Consider the following 26,234-nt stretch of genomic DNA (forward strand, 5'->3'; position numbering starts at 1 on the left):
TGCTAATGAATGGCCCTGGCCCAGGGAGCCTTCCCTTGGCCACGCGGATTAGGGACTGTCTGTACAACTACATGAGGCGGGCCGTAGCCGCAGGGTCTTTAAAGGGGCTGGATTTGTCGCTGTTCCAAGTGGGCGGGGGCCTGAAAAATAATCACCCCAGCCCTGTTGTCAGGTATGGACACACCCCTTCTTCCCCCAGGCTGCCTGCTAATACAGTGAGTCTGTTCCACAAAAGCTCACCTAATAAACTATTTTGCTAGTCTTTAAAGTGCTACTTGACTGCTTTTTGTTTTGCTAATACATGTGTGTAAGTGTAAATGGCACCAACCCAGGTAATGAGTTACCTGCCTGCACCCCACGCTGGAGGCCCTTTGCCCTGCTGCTCCCTCGCCTTTGTACTGATGAAGCCCACCACCGAGGGATGGTTCAAAGCTCTCTCTCAGATACCAATTTACATCCCCCCAACAAGGCATCCACTTAGCCAGCCAACGGCCCCAGCCTACTCAGATGCCATTCAGTATTTTGTCTTCAGTCACTTGAGGGCTAAGGAAAATTGCATGGAGACAACCCTGGCAAGCCTTCACACATACAAAGGATAACAGAAAAGGGGACAACACACATATGAACTCACAGCTAGGGTTACCGTATTTGACCTTTCAAAAAAGAAAACATCCCTGAGAGGGAGCGTATCTGTATCAATAGCTACTAACTCACCTTGTGTTAATGTTACAGCATACATTAACACAGAATACACTATAGTGTGCATTAATACAACATGAGAAGAAATAAAGGTCTGGCAACAGAGGGACTTTTGGGCAGGAGGGACATGCACATGGCCTCTTTACTGCTGGCACCCCCCTCTGGCAAGACAGAGGTCTTGGGCAGCTATGCTAATGAGCTGCAATTTGCAATTTCAAGGCTGCTCATTAGCACGGACCTGCTAAGAAAGTCACACTGTATAGACCCAGCCATTACGTTTTGCTAACTTGTTTGCTACCATGCTTGCCAGCACACCAGAGCAAAAAAGCTTATCTAGTTGTGCTGCAAGAATAACTATCTGCTTTAGAAAAAACACTCCAGCTTCAGTCTGGGATGACGACGACGTTGGGTGAGATTGTCTAAACTTCAGGTTCCAGAGCTACCATTTTAGAATCACAAATGAAATACTTGAAAATAACTAGGGCTGGTTCCTAATCAGTAGCCACCATATCATCTCCTTCACCATTACCATAATGAATGTTTATTTCAATAAAGCAAGAGTGCCTGAGGTTTCAAAGCAAAGAAGCTTAAGAAGGCTTAAAAGACAGCTTTCCAAACTAAAGCATAAAACAAAGGCTCTAACGTGCAACACTCACTGTCGCTTATTGGAAATCTAATTTGGCTAAGCAAGTGTCTTCTTGCCACTGCTAAGAATTTTGGCTACATCTACTACACTAGAGTGTTTTGTAGACAAAACTCATGGGGTGTCTACACCCAAATGTATTTTCTGGACAAACTTAACAAAAAAGCTGTATAGCAGCTCCAGGGGGCTGTTTGGTCAACAGACCAGATCAGATGATCAGTCCACTTTCATGTGTAGACAGGATCTGTTGACAGAAGTTTTGTCTGAACATATCTCCCAACTAACTTCTGTAGACAGATACTTCTAGTGTAGATGTAGCCTTTATGCATGCAATTAATGGAGTGCAACACTTTTCTTCCTTTAAACTTTTTCCACCAATTCAGATTATAAGCAGCTTTGTTTTCAGATTATCACCAAAATTCTTCCCACATTTGTTGAGCACTTAGCTGGCCTATCATGTGTTTTATGAACACTACAGTCTCTTTCCCAACATCTGTAGCCACCTACCCTTTTTGAATTACCTTCAGGGAAAGAAGAATGCGGTACAAAATATTGTTGGCACTTTGGCACACAAAACTCTCACCAGTAGTACAAGCTGGTATTTGTAAGTGAATGCTGCTTCTCCAGTCATTAAAGACCCTTTGGCATTTTTCCCACAGGAATAGGGCTATTAAGCTGTGTCATAGCCAAATATATATCTCAATAACTGCATTCCTCTGCCATAAAATGTTCCTGCCACTTAAAATAGCTGTATGTCCTGTCATAAATTGATGTTTACAATTTCTCAACACTATTATTAGTGGCTACTGAAGTACTGAAGATGACAAAAAGGTGTCACCCTGTTTCTAGCTCAGCACATGGTTTGTCCCTCTAAACTAAAGTATATGGTTGAGTTATGAGTACTAAAGAGAAAATGGATCATTTAAGCCCAGGCAGGGAAGTCTAGGAAGCCAGTTGCAGGACTCCCAGAACAAAGGCCTAGCGAACACTGAGGCAGATGCTGGAAGAAAAAGGTGGCCCTAGAATAATAATCTGGAAGAAACTGTTTAGTGTGAATGGGACAGGGCTTGGCCTCCTTACCACCACCTCCCCCCCGCCCACACACAAGTTCTGGAAAGGAGAAGAGGGAATCACATCTTCCCTCACATTGGTGCAAAAAAGCTCAGAGATTTAAAAATGCCAGAAAACAGCACAAGTAACCCAAACAAAGAAGCAATGGCCCATTTTATAATAAAAGTCATTTTATAATATAGCAAGCCACTAGCTGTCTCTCTACCAGCATAACTCAGGCAAGCAGTCTCCTCCTGCACTATTTCTTTATGACAAACTCATCAATATCCCAAGCAGATTTACTTCAACATCTTTAATAGAGCAGTAGGACAGTCAGCCATTATTGACTTAGCCTGCAGCTTGCTGGTACTTAAGACTGACAAGCCTGCCTCCCCTTTATGTTAAGCGAAGGCTGGGGTCTGCATAATGCCCTGAAACATCTGCTACATAAAAATCTATGGCCTAGAGATCAAGGAATTGGTGCTGCCTCCCAGCAACATTAGTTGTTTCAATCACAAATAATCCAAGTTTCTGAAAGTATTGAACTATGGGAAGATGCAAGACATATAGACTAAACAGCATCTGAAGACACCCACATCAGGAAGTATTTCAAGATCAGGGAATAGATACATTTTTTAAGGTGCCTCTATGGAGATGTAACAGGTTAACTGGTAAGCATTAGACTTAATGTAATGCTGACTACGTAACCAGTTAACCTGACTGCCAGTTGCATTGGATCAGCTGACAGGCCACACAGCAGGCAAGTGAGACCCCAGGAGGGGGAGCTGGGACCCCAGCCATGCCATAACCACCCCACCACACCCTCCTGCAACCCTAACGACATCCACCTTCCCCTAGACCGGCCCACTAAATGTTAACTAGTTAAACAATTAAAATGATCTGTTTTGATTGATATTTAGATCCCTAAACCTCTAGTACCCCATTTCTATTAATATCTTCCTCAAACTTTGACTTTCAGTACAAATTTACAATAAATACACTGGTAAAGACAACAAGTAGTTTCAGTAAGCTAGGTTAGGTCTTGATCCTTATGAATGCACGCGTATGCTTCCAGTTGCAGCCCTGAGAAACAGACCTCCCTTTTACATACGGACAGGGCTGTATGTAGGACCAAAATCTTTGAGCACCAACTCCCGCCTGCTAACAGTCCACCTACACATGAACAAGAGTCTCTATAAAAAGCAGACTCCAATTCTAATCAAAGAACAATCTTTTTCAGTAAATACAGTCCAAAAGCTACCTGGTCTTTCAACACTGCCACAGAATAAAACTAAAAGCTGTCTTGAAAGAGAAGATAGTCATCTCCCACCAGTTAGACCTAAATAAGTTCTTACCTCCCAATGGATAAAAGTAGGATTTAAAAGACAAACAAGCCATTTTCTAGACAGAGATTTCTATAAGTCTCAGACTTTATCTGTACCAGTTTCCCCTTATACTAAGACAACTTCATTGGCCTTTACCAAATGATGGAAGACCACAGAGAACCACCAGGCAGAAACATTTGAAGTCTACAAGTTACCATCACCTCCCTCCAAAACATCAGAGCGCACACATCCCAAGCAATCTTTGAAATTTGTGGTTAGGATGGATGGATACCTTCAGTGACTAGAAGTGGGACACTGAACCTCTCAGACAAGTCACTAGTTCCAATCCATGTAAGAAGTGACAAAGCCAGTGATTTCTGTGACAGCTGTTCAGTGGTTTATGTGAAAGCAGTTGCTATCAATACATTTCTTGTTAGCTAGATGTCCCTATCACTCAAAGTCCTCCATAGGGCAAACTCTGTAGAGTTAAGGCACTGAATTTAGCACACACAATTAAGAACCTCCTCTATTGACCATGGCTGAAGCACATAGGTGAGGAAAGCTAGAATTGTTGCCATGTCTCCAGAGATGTCACTGGCACCTTTTATTAATACCAAGATGCACATCAGGGAGCTTTCATATTTACAGCAGGCACCTATTATCTTTCTCTAGCCTTGTCTTCTTTCCTACCACTTCCCTCAAACCAACAGATTATGCAAGAAGGTAATAAGCAATCATAAGACATTTTATTTTATTCACTCACTATCTCAGAGCTTTATGTATCCCAGTCTAAGAGGTACTAGTCTAAATTATATGGGAAAATCTCTCACAGCATTCTGAATAATTTGCTGACTATTCTGGAAAGAAGAACTAAATTTTTTCAAAACTATACATGCATATTTGCATTTGCTATTGTATTTATAAGCATATCAGTGAGATTCATGCCTGGCCATTTGCACACGTGTAAATCAATATAATCTGGAACAAGGTGTATTCTCAGTCTGCAAGGTAGGTTCATAATAAGCCTCATACTGGAGCTACAGAAGTTTACTTTCATAGAACTAGAAGGGCAAAGTTTTCACCATCCAAAACTAAAATTCTGTCTGACCTCAAAAGAAAATCAGGCTTTGAAATTGTGTATTTTGCTTCAAACCACTCTTTGACAACAAGAATATTCACTGTAAAAGATTACACACGTCTGCTTTTTAGCCAATGAGGAAAAAAGCTAAATCCAAAGTTTTATTTTGTCCCTCAAAGTTTCCCCACACACAGTTGCCTGTATCAAATAACTTGGAAAAAAGTCTTAGAAAAGTTTTTTTAAACAAGTACACATGGTCTTGTTAGCTGAAGTTAACAGGACATGGTTTCCAGTTCTGTGTGGGGTTTTTTTTTGGCTCCACTAGATTATGCTTTCAGTACCAGTGCAACAAAACCCCTGGTGTAGACAGACAGTGATAGTCTCCTGGAAATGTCTTGGATTAGTTAGACTGACATATCATAAAGTGCTTCTTGTATTCAGAACCATAAAGCTTTAATGGGTCCTTTCTGCAAAAAGGAGTACCCAATATGGTACTTCAGTTTAGTTCCTTCCAGTTGTGTCTGGGTATTGGCACAGCCATTTATTAGCCTCCAAGGCGTTGACCTTCACCCCATGCAAATCCTCCTGGTCGCTCTTCGGGCAGTGGATTATAATTGGGATCCTCTTCTGGTGTATCAAATATTGCTTTTCTGAAAAGCAGAAATTATACATAAATACACAAATCACACTTGAAGCAAGCAGACAATATAAATCTCATAAAACAGTGTCAGTCACTTAAAACCAGGTTGTATTCGTCCCCTGGTTAAGAGCCAATCAGGTCACGAGGCAGATCCTATGATGCAAGTCTTTCACAATTAAAAGTTTAAACAAGAACATACTCAAATTCAAATATTCCTTTCTTCTGCCAACAGGATTAGCAAAGCTGAAAATCAGCAACCTTCTGTACAGCAGCTACGAAAGCCAACTAATCCCAAGTCTAGCGAAATGTATCTAAACATACTTAAAAGAACAGCATTAATAGCTTGCATGGCTAGTGGAGAAAGAACTCAGCTAAAACCAATTTACAGATATTGTATGAGATAATTAGATAACCACTAAATGGGGCTGGAATAATTAGACACATGCTTGTTTACCTCAAAAACTTTCAGTATTACATCACTAGAAGCCACTACAAATAAAGGTCTAACCTAGTTAACAGCACAGTTCACCCACATGAATTCTAGTCACAGACACAATTACGTTTCAGCAAGAATCACATGAGAGACAATGTAATATTTTCTGATGCGTCTGAAGCTTGGTCTACATTACGGAGTTCTGTCAATGCAAGCCACGTTACGTTGACCTAATTAGCTCAGTGTACACACGACAGCCATGCTCCCACCTATGTAAGTACCCTATTATATTGACATAAAACTCCACCTCCATGAGCGGTGATGGGCTTATGTTATATGTAGAGCAATGCTATTCCCCATAGACGCTGCATTATTAACATCAACTATTGGCTGTAATTCTTAACCATTTTTCAATCTCCACCAGCTGCTCTGAGCTGCTTGGCCATGGGTGTCCAACCTTTTGGCTTGCCTGGGCCACACTGAGTGAAGAGGAATTGTCTTGGGCCGCATATAAAATATATAATATAGTTAATGTATATAAATCACATAATCATGTTAAAAGTTTACGATCTTGTGGGGCCGCATTACTAGCTGTCCAGGGCCGCATGCGGCCCGTGGGCTGGACACGCCTGTGCTTGGCTGTCCCACAGCTTGGAGATGCCTGGACTTCAGGTGGAGAGCTTTCTGTGTGGAGCCTGGTTGCAGGAGGGACCCAGGAGCCTGAGAGGGGAAGGCAAAGGGCCCAAGCAAGTAGGAAGGGGGAGCTGTGCTTGGAGCTGAAAGCCTACGCTCTCAGCCCTCCACACTGCCCTCTTATGTCAGCGGAAATACTCCTCACAAGAACACAAATCACGAACAAGAGGGTAGCATGGACATGAACCACTGGAGTCAACTCAAGTTTCTAGCATAGACACACCCTAGCTTTCACCAGGCAGAAAGATTTTAAAGCAACCCCAACATGTCTTCTAAAATTTTGACAGCTGCTTGGAATTAACTTGAACCTCTAAGGTTGCTTGCTGGTTTCCATGCTTGATAGGATGAAGAGTACACATTAAGCCAGGGAAAGAAAAGGATAAGAAGGTTTGAGTACAATTAACATGTTAGTCAGCATCGGTGCCATACTGTCAAATGAAAAGATGGAGGGTGAATAATTGTGAGGGGAAAGCGGTAGGCATATTGATTGAAGGAAAAAGCCTGACTTACAAGTCCGATTTCTATGCCGATTCCCTATTACAAAATGCTACTACCTTAATTGGAAGGCAAGACACCGTGTTAAATCAGTTACCAAGGAAATAGGTTTATGTATCATGGCTCTTTATACTCCTGAGATAAAAATTCGCAGTCTTCTACACATTTTAGTCTGGCAACAACCAGTTTCATAATTCCCATTTATGCTGCTACCAAAATGGAATGGTTACCTACATTTAGTATCGATAGCTCTTCATTACTGCTGTTGCCCATATGGATTCCACAACCCTCCCTGCAACCCTGTTTTGTTCGCCATTCTCTTTGTATGAAAGTCCAACTTAGCAATGGAAATGAAGGATGGCGGGAGCTCCTTTGGGTATGGGTGCAAGGACATGCATGGCACAAATACAAGCCAATAAATGCTATTCAAAATATTCTAATTTCACAAACATGCACCTTGAGCAGGATCTACATGAACATCATATGCTAAGAACCACCATTATTACCTGGTTCTCAGGTGGCAACCAGAAAAATGCCACATTTATGTCATCTTCTGATATTCCTATGAGAAACACAGCAGAGTCTCTCTCAAAGTAGCAGCTAATTATGAATTTCGTGTATTTAAAAACGGTCTTCCTTGCTCCCTAGCTTCATGCTGACCAAGTCAGCCAAAACAATAGTTAATTCACTCTACCAAAAAAATCACATGAACAGCACTGAAAGAATGTGAAACTGTCTTGCTCAGTGGTTGAAGCAACCAAACTCAAGACCGGTATGTAGTTTCTCCTTACTTTTAATATGAGCTAACCTTAAGCAGTTTCAAATTCCCAAGACACCTTCCTTTGAGCCAAGTACAGGAAGATTAGGGAACAAGAGCTGAACAATGGCAAAAATGGACTAAATAAGTGCCAAATTCATCGAAGCTACAGCTAAGCAAAAAGGAGCACACTGTATTTGCTGGTTTAAGGAGGAAAATTTTCAAACAGTGAACAAGAAGTAGCAGACAAAGGAGTCTACATAATCAGCTGCATGGAAACAGATGAATGAATAGTACTGAGCCATGAAATGAGGCTATGGAAGTAAAAAAGGAAAAACAACATGAACAGAATTCAGTATAGCCATAGGAAACACAGGACAAAACTCCTCTGTTAGCATAAGTATTAAAACTAAGTGTTGGAAAGTTATGTTAACTGTATGTATTACTCTGCCTACAATTCTGTTTACCCATGTCAAGTATCCCATAACATCTTGCGTTCGCTGAAACAAAATCGTAGCTTAAGTAAATAGGAAAAATGTCAGCATCAGGACACGTGAGTGTGTTCCCACAGAAACAAACAGGGAGTTATTTTCACAATCCTTTAATGGAAGGTCCCAAAGGGAGAGGGCCTATGATTGTCCTAGCCCAGGTATCAACCTAGGTACCTTCACAGCCCTTGGTACGTGGAATGCACATGTTCAGAATATGGCGATAAAATGCATTTCATGATACCCCAAAAAAATAAGATAAGATGACTAGTTAAATCTAGTTTAAGATTAGGTACATAGAATCTATATGGGTGGGTATAAAAATATAGCTTTAGCAGTGTAACTTTGGGAGCACATCTTCTGTGTAAGCGGAATATAACATTGCAAGAAATGGCTTCCCACAGACTGGCACTGTACTGAACCTTTTCCCATGTATTTTACTATGGCAATAAATCTAACTGATGTAGAATATTCGGGCTCTTGAATATATTTCATAATGAACCAAAGAGTGGGCAAACAATTGATTATAAGGTTTATCAATGTCCTAAAGTAAGAGGCAAGTCCTTTGGGAGACTTATACAAATACGGAAAGTCAAACAAAAATACATAGACAATGAGGGGATGTCAACTTCACAGACTCACCTGAAACAAAATGAACAATAGCCAAGCACAAATTTGTCAAGAACAAATCACGCCAAATTAATCTCATTTCCTTCTTTGTATACAAAACAGGGAACAGACTAGGCAGCAGGTATTGCTATAAAAAAAAAAACCAAGGGGCTATACTGGATCACAAATGTAACTAAGCCAAAGTGATGCAGTTACACGAAATCGAATATAATTCTTAGGTATATTAATAGGAGTAGCACATATAACACATGGAAGGTAATTACTCGCTCTACTTAGCGCTGGAGAGGCCTCAGCTAGAGTACTGTGTCCAGTTCAGGTGATGTATCTGAGGAAAGATGCGGACAAACTGGAGAAAGTTGATGACAGGGTCACAAATGGATGACTGGGGAGGCAAAGGGGCCAGTTGCCCTGGGGCACGGTGATCTCAAAGGACCCAGGGCTCTGGGTTCTTTAAATCACCACAGGAGCCCCCCCTTGTGGCACTGCTCCTAGCCCTGCCCCTTCTGGAGCCGAAACTCCCACCTCACCTTGCCCAGGGACCAGAAAAGGTTTTAAACAATAAAAAGCTTAAGAAAACCTGACATATGAGGACAGGTCTATCTGACTAGGTGAGCCAAAGGGAACGTCCCAATGAATAATAACTTAGGCCCCATCTACATGGGGAGAACTGATCAGCACAGCTATTACAAAATAATTATTCCACTATAGATATTCCCTTACAATTTAGTTAGTTATTCTACAACAAACCCTTAAAGTGATTTTATTCCAAAGTAATTACTCAGCTATCAAACCAAAATAATTATTTCAGAATAAAAATCATTTTTATTTCAGAATAGTGTCTGGACTTACTCTTAACAGGACAGCAAATTTTTGCATGCAAACAAGGTCTTCCTTGCTTAAAATATTATGTGCAGAATATTCAGACTCCCCAGAAATCAAATCCAGACAGGATCAACTCAGCTCTACAGCTTTCAGAAGGCAAGAATGCCAGAAGTTTGAGGGCTTAAAAGCTGAGGTCTTGTCTGCTCTACACAGAGACTTTTCAAGAAGTTTACTCCCGTCCTTCAGGAAAGTTCCCCATATCCATTCTAGTGTGCAGAGTTCCAGCTGGTTACTATTCTGTGCCCAAGAGATAAAAGAATGAGTGGCATTGTGTGAACAGCATATAGTTTTTGGATTGGGAGAGAAGGCAGTACCTGCCCAAGTGTAAAATATCAGCCACATTAAGCTTCTCACTCATTTTGTGTACTTTGAACACCCTGTCCTAAAATAGGTCTCAACAGTTTAGATATGTTTGGTACTGCCAGCAAGCACTGATTGTAGCTAGCATAGGAATTCTTGGACTTCTTGTAAATTAGGCCATAACTTAGTTTCCTGAATTCCCCTTTTCCTTTGTCAACTGTAAGAGTCATCTGACAACTACAGCAATTGATTAAACAGAACAGTATGATGAACTCCGTGCCATCTGGCTCAAATTTCCAGATTCATTTCCACATGAATTAGTTTAAAAAAATCCCAGTGTGTACAAACACACTTGTCCATGTTCTCCAAATTAGAAAACACTTACAAAATAGATGGTGTTTTCAGAAGCCTTCCACCACCTGGTTGATTAGGAAAGATATCCTCCAAGAAAAAATAAATGTGTCCAACTGCAATCCCTAGAATCAATAAAGAAGAAATTGGAAGTTTAACTGCTGACTTTCAATAGTGCCATTATGCCACCTTTAAAATATTCCACTAGATTTTTCATAAACTAAAAACACAAGCTGTGTGTGATGCCCCTTGAAAATAGCCTGACGTTAAAAGGAACTCAAGTACATAGTACATATACTCACCACAATACAAAATACTAGAATTAAGTGCCATGTTAGAAGAGACCTGTATCATAGTGAATCATATAAATACCAGGAAACATGTCACAAGCAGTGAGGAATGATTTAAATCAAGGTGATTTAAGTATTTAAATTGCCAAGAAAAAAAAATCATTGATTTAAATCATGTTTCCCACTGATACTTCACATATTGTTCATCAATGATCTAGAAAATGAGGGAAGCAGTGAGGTGGCAAAGTTTGCAGATGACACCAAGTTGTTCAGGACAGTCAAAACCAAAACAGATTGTGAAGAACTACAAAAAGATCTCAGCAAACTGAGTGATTGGGCAGCAAAATGGCAAATGAAATTTAATGTGGGTAAGTGTAAGGTAATGCATGTTGGAAAAAATAACCCAAATTACACGTACTACATGATGGGGTCAAATTTAGCTACGACAGATCAGGAAAGGGACCTTGGAGTTATAGTGGATAGTTCTCTGAAGACATCCACGCAGTGTGCAGCGGCAGTTAGTAAGGCAAATAGGATGTTAGGAACTATTAAAAAAGGGATCGATAATAAGACAAAAGATATCATACTTCCCCTATATAAAACTATGGTACGCCCACTTCTTGAGTACTGCGTGCAGATGTGGTCTCCTCACCTCAAAAAAGATATATTGGCATTAGAAAAGGTTCAGAAAAGGGCAACTAAGATGATTAGGGGCTTGGAACGGGTCCCATATGGGGAGAGGCTAGAGAGACTGGGACTTTTCAGTTTGGAAAAGAGGCGATTGAGGGGTGATATGATAGAGGTACTTAAAATCATGAATGGTGTGGAGAAAGTGAATATAGAAAAAATATTTACCTTTTCCCATAATACAAGAACTAGGGGACACCAAATGAAATTGATGGGTAGTAGGTTCAAAACTAATAAAAGGAAATTTTTCTTCACACAGCGCACAGTCAACCTGTGGAACTCCTTGCCCGAGGAGGCTGTAAAGGCCAGGACTCTATTAGGGTTTAAAAAAGAGCTTGATAAATTTTTGCAGGTTAGGTCCATAAATGGCTATTAGCCAGGGATAAAGTATGGTGCCCTAGCCTTCAGAACAAGGGCAGGAGATGGATGGCAGGAGATAAATCACTTGATCATTGTCTTCTGTTCTCCTTCTCTGGGGCACCTGGCACTGGCCACCGTCGGCAGATGGGATGCTGGGCTGGATGGACCTTTGGTCTGACCCACTATGGCCGTTCTTATGTTCTTATTTCTTAAACAATGGTGCAAATCGATCACTACAACATGTTAATTTACAACTCAGTACAGCATTTCACAACTCCTAAGAGGGTATAATTTGTCTTTTTTTTCTTTTTAAGATACTTGATTTTTATTAATTTAGGGAATAGTACAGGGGTAACCTCCCTTGTCTGGCATGGCTGGGACCCTGACAGGTCCCAAACAAGAGAATTTGCCAGATCAGGGAGGTCCAGGCTTCTGCCCCGAGACAGCCATGAGCCGTGAGGCTCCTGTGGCCCCAGCCTTCTCCCCCATGACTCCTGCCCCATTCCAGGCTCCCCAGGGCTGCCATGCCACAGGGCAGGTGGGGGTGGGTCCAGCTCTCAGCTCCACTGACACAGCAGTGAGGGGAGAGATATCCCGCACTAGACACAGTCCCAGACCAGTACACTCGTGTCCTGGAACACCTGTCATCTTTCTAGACCATGGACGTTGCTGGATGAGAGGGTACCAGATTTGAGAGGTGTAACTGGCACTCATTACCTGTGTCAAACTGCAGATGCAGCAGAACATTAGGAATGGTAGGAACTAAGTTACCACACACACAATAGTATTTACTTTATTAAATTAGTCAACAGTGTTCCCCACTAGCCAGGAAGGCTAATGGCATATTGGGGTGCACTAGGAGAAGCATTTCCAGCAGATCTAGAGAAGTTATTATTCCCCTCTCCTCTGCACTGGCGAGGCCACATCTGGAGTATTGTGTCCAGTTTTGGGCCCCCCAGCATACAAAGCATGTGGACTTATTGGAGCGGGTTCAGTGGAGGGCAATGAAAATTATTAAGGGGCTGGAGCACAAGACCTATGAGGAGAGGCTGAGGGATTTGGGCTTATTTAGTTTGCAGAAGAGAAGACTGAGGGGCAATTTGATAGCAGACTTCAACTTCCTGAAAGGGGGCTCTAAAGAGGATGTGGAGAGACTGTTCTCAATGGTGACAGATGGCAGAACAAAAAGCAATGGTCTCAAGTTACAGAGTGAGAGGTTTAGGTTGGATATTAGGAAAAACTGTTTCACCAGGAGGGTGGTGAAGCACTGGAATGTGTTCCCTAGAGAGGTGGTGGAGTCTCCATCCCTACAGGTTTTTAAGTCCTGGCTTGACATAGTCATGGTTGGGATGATTTAGTTGGGGTTGATCCTGCTTTAGGCAGGGGGCTGCACCAGACGACCTCCTGAGGTTCCTTCCAGCCCTAGAAGTCTATGCTTCTATGAAACTAAATCTTAAATGTTATGTCCAGTGCTTATTTTGTGCCAGTACAGTGTACCTGCACCTTTTTTCAGAGCACTCTGGCCAGGGATGCTGCAGCAGAACTCTACGCCCCAGGCTGCTCCCAGCCACAGAGCTGTGGGGGCTGGCAGCGGAGCTCTAGGCCCCCAGCTGGCTCCCGGCCACAGGGTCACCATGCCCCCTACCGGGGGAAGAATACCAGCACTTATGCCAATGTTTCACATTTGCAATTGCAGCAGTCTGAGTTGCCAGCAAATAGCTGTCCATAAAAACTTATGGAGGGAAGGTTAATTCTATTTACTCTAACGGACAAATCATCACAACACTAAATGTACGGTGTCCTTAAAACTTCTGCAATTACATGTTCTTCAACTCCCAGTTGATTTTTTAGCTTTGAACGAACAATACCACACATGGAAAATATTTTCTCTGGCCAGGTCTACACTATGTGCAAAAGACAATTTAAGATACACAATTCCAGCTACGACAATTGCATAGCTGGAGCTGCCATATCATAGACCAATTTTTCTGACCATCCCCACAGGTGGTGGTTGACGTGAGAAACTCTCCTGTCAACCTCCCTCACTCCTCGTGACAGTGAAGTGTACCAGGGTTGACGGTCAAGTCCTCACGTTTCAATTCAGTAGGTCATCAGCAGGCACACTAAATCGAACCCTGGGAGACTGACTGCAGTCGAGTGCTCCACCCATTCCCACCCCCTCAAACCCACTTCCCTCTCACCCCAGGTTTCTGCACCCCTCCTCCTGTACCCATGCCCCCTCTCAGATCCTGCACCCCAATCCATGCCCCCGGTCACAACACCGTCCCAGACCCTGCACCCACTCCTACACCAGTTCTTTAAATCAGAATCCTCTCCCGCATCCATACCCTCTCTTGAAACCTGAAGTTCCTTCCCCTGGCCCAGGTCACAACTCCCTCCTTCACCCAAACCCCACATCTCCTCCTGCACTCCAATTCCCTACCCTGAGCTCCCTTCTGCACCCAACCCCCTCCCAGATCTTGCACCTCCGTCAACAATATCATGGAAGTGTGCAGCCCTTGACCACTTATAACGTTTTTGGACCGGTCCCCCATCAAAAGTTACTGCCCATCCTGACCTAAACTATCCAGGCTAGTCCAGAAATCATAACCAATCTTGCCATTGAAAGTGTACTGATCTCTATTTACCTCTCTAGTAGTGCATCAAAGCACAAATATGGTCATAAAGAGCCAACACACCTTGATAACCCCTTTGTTTTAGGGAGGAAAATATACCAACCAGGTGAGAAGTGACTTCACTGATCAGTTTACAACAGAGTGACTAAAAAGTCTAAAGATTTCATATTTAATAGCTTCTTACCCAAAAGATCCACTATGATGGAGTTCCCCAATAGCAATGAAAAGCCCATGAGTACCCAGGGAAGAAATGGTGCCTGGAAGATGAGAAGACCAAAAAAGTTCATACGGACATAGGGATTCCTGCGGCTCCACACATACACAAGCATTATTGTAAATGCCTGGCCCAGGAAAACCAAATTCACAAACAAGCCAAAAAGCTGGCACAAAGAGTTAAAGAAAAATATCAATGTACAAGAAAACAAATACCAGTGCAGAGGAGAAGGGAACCTATGGGCTGCAGGAAAAAAAAACATTTTGGAAGCCAATCATGCATCAACAAAATAGATACTCCTGATGTTTGACTCTATGGTTTTCCATACACTCATTGAATAACAATTTAAATATTTCCCCAGTCAAACCAGACACTTAGGGTACACCGGGGGGTGGGAGGGCCTTTAAGGACACACAGGGCCAGCAGTCCCAGAAGGGCATGCCCTCCATGTGAGCCTCCCTTCTGAGGTAAGTTCTGTTGACAGCGCAGCCAGATTGTGTTGCGTGGCTGCTTTCTGTCGACACAGCATATTGAAATATCAATCTGCTTTTGCGTGTAGACGCTATCTGTTGACAGACGTTTTTCCAGAACATCCCTGCTGACACTGACTTTTGTCAACAGATGCTTCCCATGTATATGAAGCCTTACAGTTTAAGCCCCTTAAATACTACATGCTGCAAATATATTATAAAGGGTTTATTATAAAAGCTATTTTGCACACAGCCTCACATATGTATAATCTGTGTGGGGAGAGAGTAAATTCACATGGACAATAACTTTTTCTTCAATCCCCATGATAATATTCGTACAGTTAAATGGCCTGTTTCAATCTAAGATCTCATCTTTATAGCCTGAACTACAATATTTAATTTAAAAAAAATCCATTTCACTTTTAGTAGTAACCACAAGGCAGGAAAGTTTTAAAGCCTATTAGTATAATGCCAGTCAGGCCTCCTTATACTAAACAAAAAAGTTTCTCTAGTCATTTACTTTCAAAGCACTATATATTTTGTTTGTATTCTCCGTATTCAAGCTAGCTATATTACAGGAGTAAAAAGGATACAGTCATTAGAAGTCCACCAAAAAGGAACATAAATACAAAATCTGCCGTGCGACCTCGGAAAGAGCCCTCCTCAAGCATTCGACAGTAACGATATCTGAAACTGTAGGTCAGGAAAGACTGATACTAAACATATTTAGCAAAAAGATTAAGAAAAGCAAAGCAATCTTACATAACTTCATAGAGGTTTTACATAAAGAATTTCCAAATCAAAGACTTTTTAATAGTAGACTAGTAAACAAGTATTGAAACTGCATGAAATAAATTTGATGATCTCAGTTCAATTCTGACTTACTGGGCAAGTATTCAGTCTAAAAAAAAAAACAAAACACCCAACCAAACCAAACCCAAAAAAACCACCCACACATCACACCTGCTCCATTAACAATCTTACTTACTACTACAGCAGAAAAGCCTGGTACTCAACAAGGAACACACACTGATAGGAAAGAGAATTAAAAGTCAAGATTTAAACAATCAAAACACTCACAAAGACAATTACTGAATTAGGTATTTAGGATGACATCCTGGCTCCACTGAAGTCAGTGGCAAAATTCTAATGGATATGAATGGAATCCAATATTTCACTCACATAGCTCTCATCATGCCAAAACTGGAGTTAGCGGAACAGACTACCGAGTGTAAAACTGGGCTTTTATACAGCAACATGGACGCACAGTGAACTTTTGCATTCCAAAGTGTTGAGGTACACATTTAATAAAGGATACAAAAAAATCATATTAAATAAAAAATTAAATCCAACTGGTCCAAAGAATAAGTAGTTTGTAATCAACCTCCATACCTGTCAGAATATGAGGGAAATAGATAAGACAATTTAAATATAAGTAGTACTCATCTCAATTATTTAAATTCTCTACACAAAGAATACAGAAAACTTCGTTTGATCCATACAAGCTAAAAGAACTTCATGAAAAGGGTTTTTCCAACACTGTTATAAGCCACTTTACTCATCTTTTTCAGTTGTCTGACACTCAAATTCAGTAAGCCTCACCATTTTGCATTCAAGAGTTGGTAGCACACTGCTTAGTTGGACTATTTGAATATAGCACAGATATTAAAAACAAGGTATACAGTAATTCTTTTTTCCATTCTGACACCGGTTTAGTTTTAATTAAATGCAATACTTTATGGTATATTAGTAAATATAAAGTAGCATATTTTGTAAATCAATAGCAAAGTCTTAGTCTTCTAAAAGTTTATGACCACACCTCCTTTTAATTTTGTGCCAAGAAGAAAATTTAAACCCCACATTTTGTATGACAATTATGGGATTTGCAGATTAGGTATCTGAAGCATCTTCAATACCACCCTATCAAATCCCCAGCACCACCACCACAACCAATAAACATATATAGAATTGGACTGAAACAAGATTAGCTCATCTTTAAGACAGCTAAGAAAATGAAACATTGTTTTAAGTGAAATATATGGTCGGCAGAATGCAAAAGAACTGTTGAAGTCAGTATGACTATTTAAAAAAATTCATGAAGTAGGAGTAAGCACAGCTTGACATTTAGCAGTACATCAGAACAAAAACTTTCACTCTAAAAATTTTTGGGGCTTTATTATTATGTTAACAGTTGAGCTGAATCAGACAGACACCTTTTGGCCCCTTAAAACTATCTTTCAGAATAATTCTCAGTTTGATAGGAGATGTATTCATTTCACAAGAGCTGCCAGGCAGAAAGAGCAGCAAAGCACTTGGCAATCTAACTGTTAATCCATTGAAGAGTGCGCAAAGTTTTATCAAGTTTACTTAACTTTTAACACTGCTTTAGTATAAGTACTTTGGGTAATACAATATACCTAGAGCACTGCATCTGAAATTATGTCCCAAAATAAAACAGCACAGTTCAAGTACCCAAAATATACACACTGCAAAACAGAAGGAAATTACCCTGCAACTCAGACTGAAAATGTTTAAAAAGATAGCACCACAAATGTGTACAAGTGCATACAGTTTCTTAGCTATTGTTTGAACATTGTGAACTATCAAAACCAGGAGTTTTACCACCACACTTGTCTTCACTTTAAGTTCATTAATAACCTTTAGGGGAAAAACAGTATTCCAATACACTCAACATACAGTTATGGAAAAATGTGTTGCAAGTTTAATATTTTACAATAAAACCCCAAATTATGCAGGGGTTGCGTGGAACCCAGCGTAACTCATTTCACACAACTGGGGGGAAGGGTACCCCCTCCCTTCTCTGCCGAGCCCCTGGGAGCCTGAAGCCAGGTAGAGCAGTGGCCTGGTCACTTTCCAGTCTCCCACAAAGCCGGGGAGGGGGCAGGGTCCAGAAGCCAGGCACTACTGTGCCTGGCTCCCAGCTCCCCAGGGGCTCAGAGGAGGAGGGAGGTTAGAGGAGAGAGGCGGGGCAGGGGGAAGCCCTTCGGCCTTGGGGAGCCAGGAGCAGCAGCACTTGGTCAGTTTTCCAGCTCCCTGTTGCTTGCTGGAGATGGGAAACTGACCAGGCACTGGTGCACCTGGCTTCTGGCTCCCTGAGGGTGAGGAGCTTCCTCACCTTCCTCCCCGCAGCAACATACCCCTGGCTTCCCCCAGCTGGGGGAAGCCACTGGGCTGCTCCTTTCAGTGCTCTGCCACTGGTTCCAGCACTTGGAACTGGCAACAGAGCACTGAAAGGGGAAACTGCAGGGCTGCTCCTTTTTTGCAAGTGCTGTAGCCGGCAGCAGAGCACTGAAAGGAGCCATCCTGCAGCTTCCCTCTGGCTTCCCTCAGCTGTGCCCCCCCCCGCCCCCCGCCCCAGGGTCTAGCTGCCTGATTCCCCCAGATGGGGAAAGCAGGTGGCTGGAGCCCAGGATTTCGACATTTGCATTAATATGATTAACACGAATGTCAAACTCACATAAAGCAGGGGTCTACTGTACTTTTGGGGATGACATTTAACATTCAGAAAAAAATACTTACTTGAAAGTGTTTAAATATTAATTCAGGGTTAAAATACAGTTGAAAGGGTGTGATTAGTTCTAATTGCTGAAATAGAAGAGAAAATATGTGACAGGATCAATCCATTAAAGTTCACTTCATTCATTGTAGAGACAAATAATTTGTCAGTGGTATAGCAAAGCAGAGAAAGTGAGACTTCATTCTAGAGAGCTGAATGTAGCCCATGTTACAGCTGTAAAAGTTTTGCTTTGCATGCAAGGCTCTGCACAGCCATGAAATAGAATAGTTTGGATTGGGCCTCTGGGCACTATTATGACTATATCATCATTCATTATATAAGAGCAGCCATATTGCTTCCAACCAAGAGTTCTTCTAGCCCAGCATCCTGTCTTGACAGTAGCCAGTGCCAAATGTTTCAGAGGGAATGAACGGAACAGGTAATCGTTAAGTGATCCATTCCCTGTCATACAGTGTCAGCTTCTGGCAAACAGGGCTTAGAAAAACATATCTGTCCATTTTAGCTAATAGCCACTGATGGACCTAGCCTCCATGAATCTATCTACTTCCATATATTGCAATAGATGAAGTGCCTGAAAAGTGACTTTTAAACTAACAAAATCATTTTAAATTAGCACTTGTTTAGACTACGGGTGACCAGTCACTAGACTCTGGGGGACACTGGCAACCTGCAATTAATTTTTCCATCTATTTGCTTGGCTATCATGCAGCAACTGTCATTCTGATGCTAACCATTTTCTGAGGGGGCTCTGTCAAATTTTGTACACTTCTTTAACTACCTCATTAAACAATGCATTGAATTACTAGAGCAAAAGACCAGCAAAGAATGGACAAGCACCCACCATTTTGATGTGTAATGATTCTGCAGATGCACGGTGAAAAAACTGAAAGCACAATGGCTCTGTGACATGGCTACCAGAGAATGAGTCTTGGAAAACTGTCTAAACCTCCTGAACCCCAAATACACATAGCTTCCTATGCAAGCACCCCAGTTCATTTTCCATCCCTGTCTTTATTTTTGGTACAGCTGTTAAACATCTCGCTACTCACATCCACTTCAATGCTGATGTTTTTGGTTCATGTAATTAGCACAGTGTGTGTGTGAAGCAGTGAAGGCTCCCACAGCAGCAGTTCTTAGCTAGGGAGCAGACACATCTGCCTTGTTTTACAACAGACTACATTAAAAGCACTAGAGGAGCCGGTAAGAAGTAAATTTCACACGGATAGGAAAAAGTGAGCAATTTTGAGGGAACAGGGTGCTGTATTTTTATATCTTATTTTGCAAATGAATAGTTTTAAAGTAACACGAAAGCTGGGAGTGCTCATAACAAATCAAAGGAGTCCCAGCATCTGGAGATGTCTATGGAATAAAGTATCACAGGGATAGCCGAGTGAGTGTCTCTTCAAAAACAACAAGAATTCCTGTGGCATTTCCTAGACTTACAGGTATGTTGGAGCACAGGCTTCCGTGGGCAAAGACCCGCTTCTGACGAAGCGGCTCTTTGCCCACGAAAGCCTGTGCTCCAACATACCTGTAAGTCTAGGAAATGCCACACGACTTCTTATTGTCTACGGAAGAAAGAAGCAAGAGAAGAGCCATGGCCCAGTCAAGCCGGAAACATAACCTACGTGGCCCTTCCGGCACAACCGCTTTTCTCTGCCATGGGCCGAACCCAGCCGCCTGACTCAGAACCAGCAGAGAGGCGGAGTCAGGGAGACTGAGGCTGGAGAACCAACCGGAACCGAGCCCCGCACGTACTCCGCGCCTCACACTGCGGGGCGCGAAGAGCCACTAATTCTAGCTCCGCCCCCACGACCGTCGCTCCAGCGCAAACACGGCGAGAGTCCGACCCAGCCCCCAGGCCCGCCCCGCTAGCCCCGCACCCCTGGGCTCACCACGGCGGCGGTAGTGAGGACGCAGGCGGTGGTGTAAGCCCGGGTAACAGGCGGCACCTGCAGGTACTCCTGGCGGAAGGTCTGGTACGCCATTTTAAGGCCCCGCTTCCGCTTCCGCCTGCGCCTCATCCACACACGCAGGCTACGCAGCCATTCCGCGTTACCGCCCATCCTCCAAAACCGGCCAATCCTGAGCCATATCACCTCTGAGGGGCGGTTTGATGGGGCGGGACGACACTTCTTTCGGAGAGCTCCGACGGCTGCTCTCAGACGAGCTTTATGATTGGGCAGAGTATTTTGCCGCTCGCACGCACCCACCCCAGCGCTCCCGTGATTGGTTGGGAAGGCGGGAGATGAGTGACGCTCCGGTCTAGGGTGCGGTAAGGGAAGGGGTTCGAATGAGGCGGGAAAGCGGCTACTGGAAGCGCGGCGCCCGCCTGGTGAGAGGCCGAAGGGGGTAGACGGGGAGGTTCCCCAGCACCGGTTCAGCCCGCCCTGCGGCCCCTCGCGCTGGGGAGCAGACAAGGTGCTGCCCCCGCCCCCAAGGCGTTGGGAGGTGGGGACCCAGGGCTGTTCTTACGCCCCCAGGGGAAGCGGGGAGCTCCGGACCCCAGCATCCCCAGCCACGGGGCGTGGGGTTGCTAGGACAGAGCAGTAGGATGGGTCTTGGGGCTACTTCTCCTGAGGGATGTAGGGCGAGCCCCTCCCCTTCCCGTGCCTCGGTTTCCCCTTTGGCACAGTGGGGTTGAGGTGCATGGAGGAAAAGCTTTGAGAGCCACTGCTATGGTCTTCTCTCAGCCCGGGGAGCATTCCCCGCCGTCCGCATGCTGTGGCCAGTTCAGCCGGGGTGATCTCCCCTCCCCGTGTCAGTCACTGAATAGCCGTCCCAGGGTGCGAGTCTAGCACTTGTTCTGGTTTGAAAAGGTACCAGAGATTTCACTCCCAGTGTGGCAGGGAAGTGGCTTTCACGCACAGTGTGACAGTTGTGATAATTATTTCCACAGTTTTCCAAATAGTTACAATACTGACATTTATCGATCACATGATATGTAGTAGACTTCCGATAATCCGGAACCTTTGGGACCTAGGAGGTGCCAGATTATTGGATATGCTGGACTGTCAGGAGGTACAATAAGATAGATATATATATATACACACAGAGTATATAAAGTGTTTTAACTCTTTTTATTGTGCATACTGTTTACAGTATATTGTATTTTTAGTTTTTTTAACCCTTTTTTACCCTTTATTGTACATGCTGTAATGCATAAATTTAGTCATAGAACGAAAGAATAAATGTACAGTACTCGCCATTGTGAAGCCTTCGCATACAGAAAGCAGAGGATACTAAGTACAGTAGTGTGCAGCACTGGCTAATCACTTCAACTATTAATACAATAACTTAAAATACTTAATACAGCACTTCACTCACTTAAACACAAAAATTGTACACTTCAACACTAATACAGTCTGTAAATTTTTCACTTAAAAACTAAAAACCCCAGAAACTTAAACAAAACACTAAAACCTCAGTACGTTTAGTAGGTGCTTCACTTTTGGCAACAAATACTCACAACTTATCTTTCTGTTTCTTTATGTCATAGATTGTCGAAGATCCACTGTTAAATTCACTCATGATAGTGTTCCAATTTATGCCTCTTTCTAGCATCTTTATAATCTTTAATTTCTGGTTCAAGATCGGTGTTACATGCTTCCTTTTTACACTTTTCTTACCACTAGCACTAATACTAGCACCTTCAGTCACCTTTAACGCCATTACTACACACCAATGAGCGAAAATATTCAATACATAAGTCAAAACAGCTGGAGAAAACACAAGCACCGTCCAGCGTCACACAATGCCAGTGGCAGACTGACTCGGTCCCATCCAGTGTCGCTCAGTTCAGCTGCTGCCTCTGCTGCCATGTGACTCATTTTTTTGTCGAAGCTCTCTCACTAGGCTCTTGCCATTTCGATGCTTGACTATCATACAATTGGATGCTGGACTATTGGAGTTTCACTGTAATATGTTCAGAGAGCACAGCAAGCGTTGACAATCACTTGTGCTTTCACACACTGCAAAAGAAGCTTCCTTTTATGTTATACAGAATCCCTCCTTGGTCCTAATGACAATAGAATTTAGATTTTAATTTAAGGTTCTAATGATGGTTAGCCCTGATAATAAAAGAACATGTGGTTTCCTCTGAGCCAAAGAGTGGCACATTATATCCTGTTACAAAGAGATGGGACTAGATTAAGAACCTAATTCTTTAAATCCCCCTGAATTCACACTTGAACTCTCTTCTGCACTACACTGCTAACACAATTCATTCTTTCCAATATAAAGACTTGTATTTATGTTTCTTTTTTTTCCTTTACAGATTTCCACATTGTGTTGGGTTGACTCCTTTTAGCCAAGATGTCAGTGAATCCTATGGCATATGAAGCCCAGTTCTTTGGTTTTACTCCTCAGACATGTATGCTTAGGATCTACATTGCATTTCAAGACTACCTGTTTGAAATGATGCTGGTTGTGGAACGAGTAATTCTGAAGAAACTGGAAGGCTTTCCAAACTCTAAGATCAGTCCATTCCAAATCCGTAAGAGCACAGAGAAATTTCTTCTGTTCATGAAGGGGCGCTTTGATCACCTTTTTGGCAAAATGGAACAAATGCTTTTGCAGTTGGTGTTAAACATACCTAAAAACGTTTTACTTCCTGAAGACAAGGTCCATGAGCAGTACCCCTACAGTAAGGAACAGTTTCAAATGCTTCAGAGTGAAATTGATCAACTACAGAAACAATACAAGGTTGAAGTGTGTGCTGGGCAAGCACTTTTAGCAGAGCTAGAAGAACAGAAAGTGGTTCAGACAGAACTTGAGAAGATCCTTCAGTGGTTTGACGGACTTGAGAATATATGCAGAGAGCACGGGACTAGCAATGTAAAGGAAAGCTTTGCGTTCTTGACACAAATATCTAAGAAACTGCAAGATATACAAAAGGAAGTCGAAAAGAAAAACAGAAGATTGCAAAAAAGCCATCTCCATGTAGGGTAAAGAGGGTGCAGAAAGGACAATAGAGAAACCAATAAGACAAAACTTTTTTGAAGGTCTCTCCAAAAGCATTTTGAAGTTTTGAGGGTTTTGCCATACCAGTTTTTGACTGAAAGCTGGTGAGTGCAAATGTCCTGGGAAACCATTTTCCCCTCCTGAATTCTATAAATACTACATATAACTTTCTTTAAATGAATAACCGCATCCCCCTTGGAATATCTAAATAATTAAGTGAATGATAGGAATGCAGACACAAAATAAATTCATTGTAATGAAGACTTTAATTCTCTGTTCTACTCCATTTAAGCAACCTTAGTAAATAGAAAGCTTTTTCTTTAAGGCTAAGATGTTTCTAACCTATTCTACATTAAACTATTATTGGAAGCCAAGGCTTATTGGTATTGAAATGTTCCATATAGAAATGTAAGAATTTGACATCATAATAAAACTTAGATTTTGAGGAGAAATAAATTTTAATCATGTTGTAGTTGGAAATAATTTAGATACAGTTGAATGGTTTCTAAAGTGGAGGGATTAGTTATTACTTCCAGTATTTTTTTTTAAAGTGGTTGAGTATCTGACAGAGTTAACAAAGACAGGCCAGTGGGCTTGGGTCTTTCCTATTTCTAGTAGGAGCATTTCACAAATATTAGTCACTAGTCACAAACCTGTGTATCGTAACTAATAATACTCATTTTGCAAATGGATAGTTTTGTGTTTATCAGGAGTTGCACACTGTGCAGTGCTTTGTTTGAGACAGATATGAGCTACAGTGGAATAACAGACTAATCAGTTTTGAAAGTTTTCTTGTATGTATCCTAGTGTTAGCTGAGCATCGTACAATGTGAAACTCTTGCTAAAAGCAAAACTTAGGTTGCCCAATAATACAATGGGTATACTCGCCTGCTTTACTTGGGTGTTGAGGACTGATTAATGTTAATAATTAATATTAATAAAGTCTTTGGAGATCCTTGAATTAAGCTTACTTTACTTTGTCGGATTGGGGAACAAGCCTATATAAACTTCACTCTTTCCATTACTGGCTTTTGGATAAATACTTATGTGTATATTAATGTAGTAAAACAAAGCTTAACTTTTGCAAGGGCAAGACTTCCATACTTATTAGAAGATACTTGCTTGAATGATGTGACACTTCTGTATTACCTGAGAGGTGCTTTAAATAAAAATTATACATTAGATGAGCAACTATAATCTCAGTGCATTCTGAATCCATGTGTGCTATGAAACTTGACAAATACTTGAAGATTTCTTGATCAGCTCAGTATGTTCCAAGAAAAGGCAGGTGAAATTTTCAAGTCTCTGCTGATCATGGGTGCCCACTGTGACATTTTATGGCTCACCTTGGTAGTCTGAAGTCAGTGTCCACACCTTAAAATTTGGCCAATGACAGTTTTTGATGTTGAACACTATTCTTTGTATTAACTAACATGCATTTAATAATGCCTAAAGATTTTTAATGCTGTGGTGGGTAAAATACAGCTTGCAGGCCAACTATGACCTGCCAAACATTTTCCTTCAGCCCCCGCTTGATCCTCTTGGATGCTAACTAGTTCCACAGCACAGCAAGATGTTCAGGCTGCCTGCTGTAGCCCTAGCCACACCACTCCCAGAAGCCTCCAGCTGCTGGTAGGAAGATGTTTCTCATGGAAACCAAGCAATGGGAGCTGCATGGGTGGTGCTTGTAGGCATGAGCAGTGCAGGGAAATCTGCTGCCTCCCTCCCCACAAGAGGCAAACAGGGACATGTTTGCCAGTAGCAGCTGGCCGCTTTGATTGGTGTGGGGCCACCATGGCATGCAGGCAGCCTGCCTTTCTGAATGCCCTGCTGAGCCACCTATAGTGAACACCTCCTAGACTGGGACAGAGCCGGCACCTCACAACCCTTTCTGTACCCCAACGGCCTGCCCTAGGTTAAAAGCCATACTCGTGCTCCCTCCCAGACCCTGCATCACCTCCTGCACTCTAATCCCCTGTCTGGTGTTCCCACCTTCACCCAAACTCTGTCCCAGACCCCACTCCCCTTTCATTAATATAGTTAGAAAAGTGCTGCCCATGACCACTTACCAAAATTCTGGGTGCCCCCCCATGAAAATTATTGCCCACCCCTGTTCTAATGGAAGTCATTCTAAAGTATCTTACTTAAGACTCATTTTGTTTGTGTAAGTTGAAACCATTTATTTTTGTGCATTTTTATTAGAAAAATATGTGCCCATTCCCCCACCACTTATTCCTACATGTAGTAAGCTTCTGCACTACTATATGGCTGCAGCTAAAACTGTAGTTAGAGTATTAGGGATAGGTGCTGAACAAACAGATTAATTCTGAAGAAGCAGCTTTCCCTAACATTCATACATAAAGTACATAGTTCTGTTTAACTTTTTATTTACCAATTGCCTATTCTTTGAACTGAACGTATCAGTTTATGAAATAATAACTCAACTGTTAGTCACTTTGTAGAAGTTGCATCTTTTTACCATATTCTTTTGTTGAGTGTGATTTAAGTGAAAAGTAAATAAACATTTCAATAACTCATACAGTGCAGTGCATTTTTCTATTGCAGCTCTAGAAAATCCTGTTGAAAAATCTCTATTGCTTATTCATTATTTTC

At 42.2% G+C, this 26,234-nt stretch overlaps 2 protein-coding genes across 3 annotated transcripts; one reads left to right on the forward strand and one right to left on the reverse strand.

The window, feature by feature from the left end:
• Positions 1-4,071: 4,071 nt before the first annotated feature.
• Positions 4,072-20,654, reverse strand: DERL2 (derlin 2). 2 transcript variants are annotated; one of them, XM_075013573.1, is made up of 7 exons: positions 20,555-20,647; positions 18,662-18,727; positions 16,440-16,513; positions 15,715-15,808; positions 14,622-14,817; positions 10,499-10,589; positions 4,072-5,445 (listed from the first exon to the last, which is right to left on the reverse strand). In XM_075013573.1, the coding sequence occupies exons 1-7, from the start codon at positions 20,645-20,647 to the stop codon at positions 5,340-5,342; spliced, it is 720 nt and encodes a 239-aa protein (XP_074869674.1). In that variant the 3' UTR covers positions 4,072-5,339. The 2 variants fall into 2 exon arrangements, with proteins under 2 accessions (XP_074869674.1, XP_074869675.1); XM_075013574.1 differs by lacking the exon at positions 18,662-18,727 and having other exon boundaries at positions 20,555-20,654.
• A 293-nt stretch (positions 20,655-20,947) lies between these two features.
• On the forward strand, positions 20,948-24,824 carry MIS12 (MIS12 kinetochore complex component). The gene is made up of 2 exons (XM_075013927.1): positions 20,948-20,994; positions 22,936-24,824. The coding sequence occupies exon 2, from the start codon at positions 22,974-22,976 to the stop codon at positions 23,607-23,609; it is 636 nt and encodes a 211-aa protein (XP_074870028.1). The 5' UTR covers positions 20,948-20,994; positions 22,936-22,973; the 3' UTR covers positions 23,610-24,824.
• The last annotated feature ends 1,410 nt before the right edge of the window (positions 24,825-26,234 follow it).

The sequence above is a fragment of the Carettochelys insculpta genome, chromosome 19 (genome assembly GCF_033958435.1).
Source record: "Carettochelys insculpta isolate YL-2023 chromosome 19, ASM3395843v1, whole genome shotgun sequence".
In the NCBI taxonomy this organism is placed as follows: Eukaryota; Metazoa; Chordata; order Testudines; family Carettochelyidae; genus Carettochelys; species Carettochelys insculpta.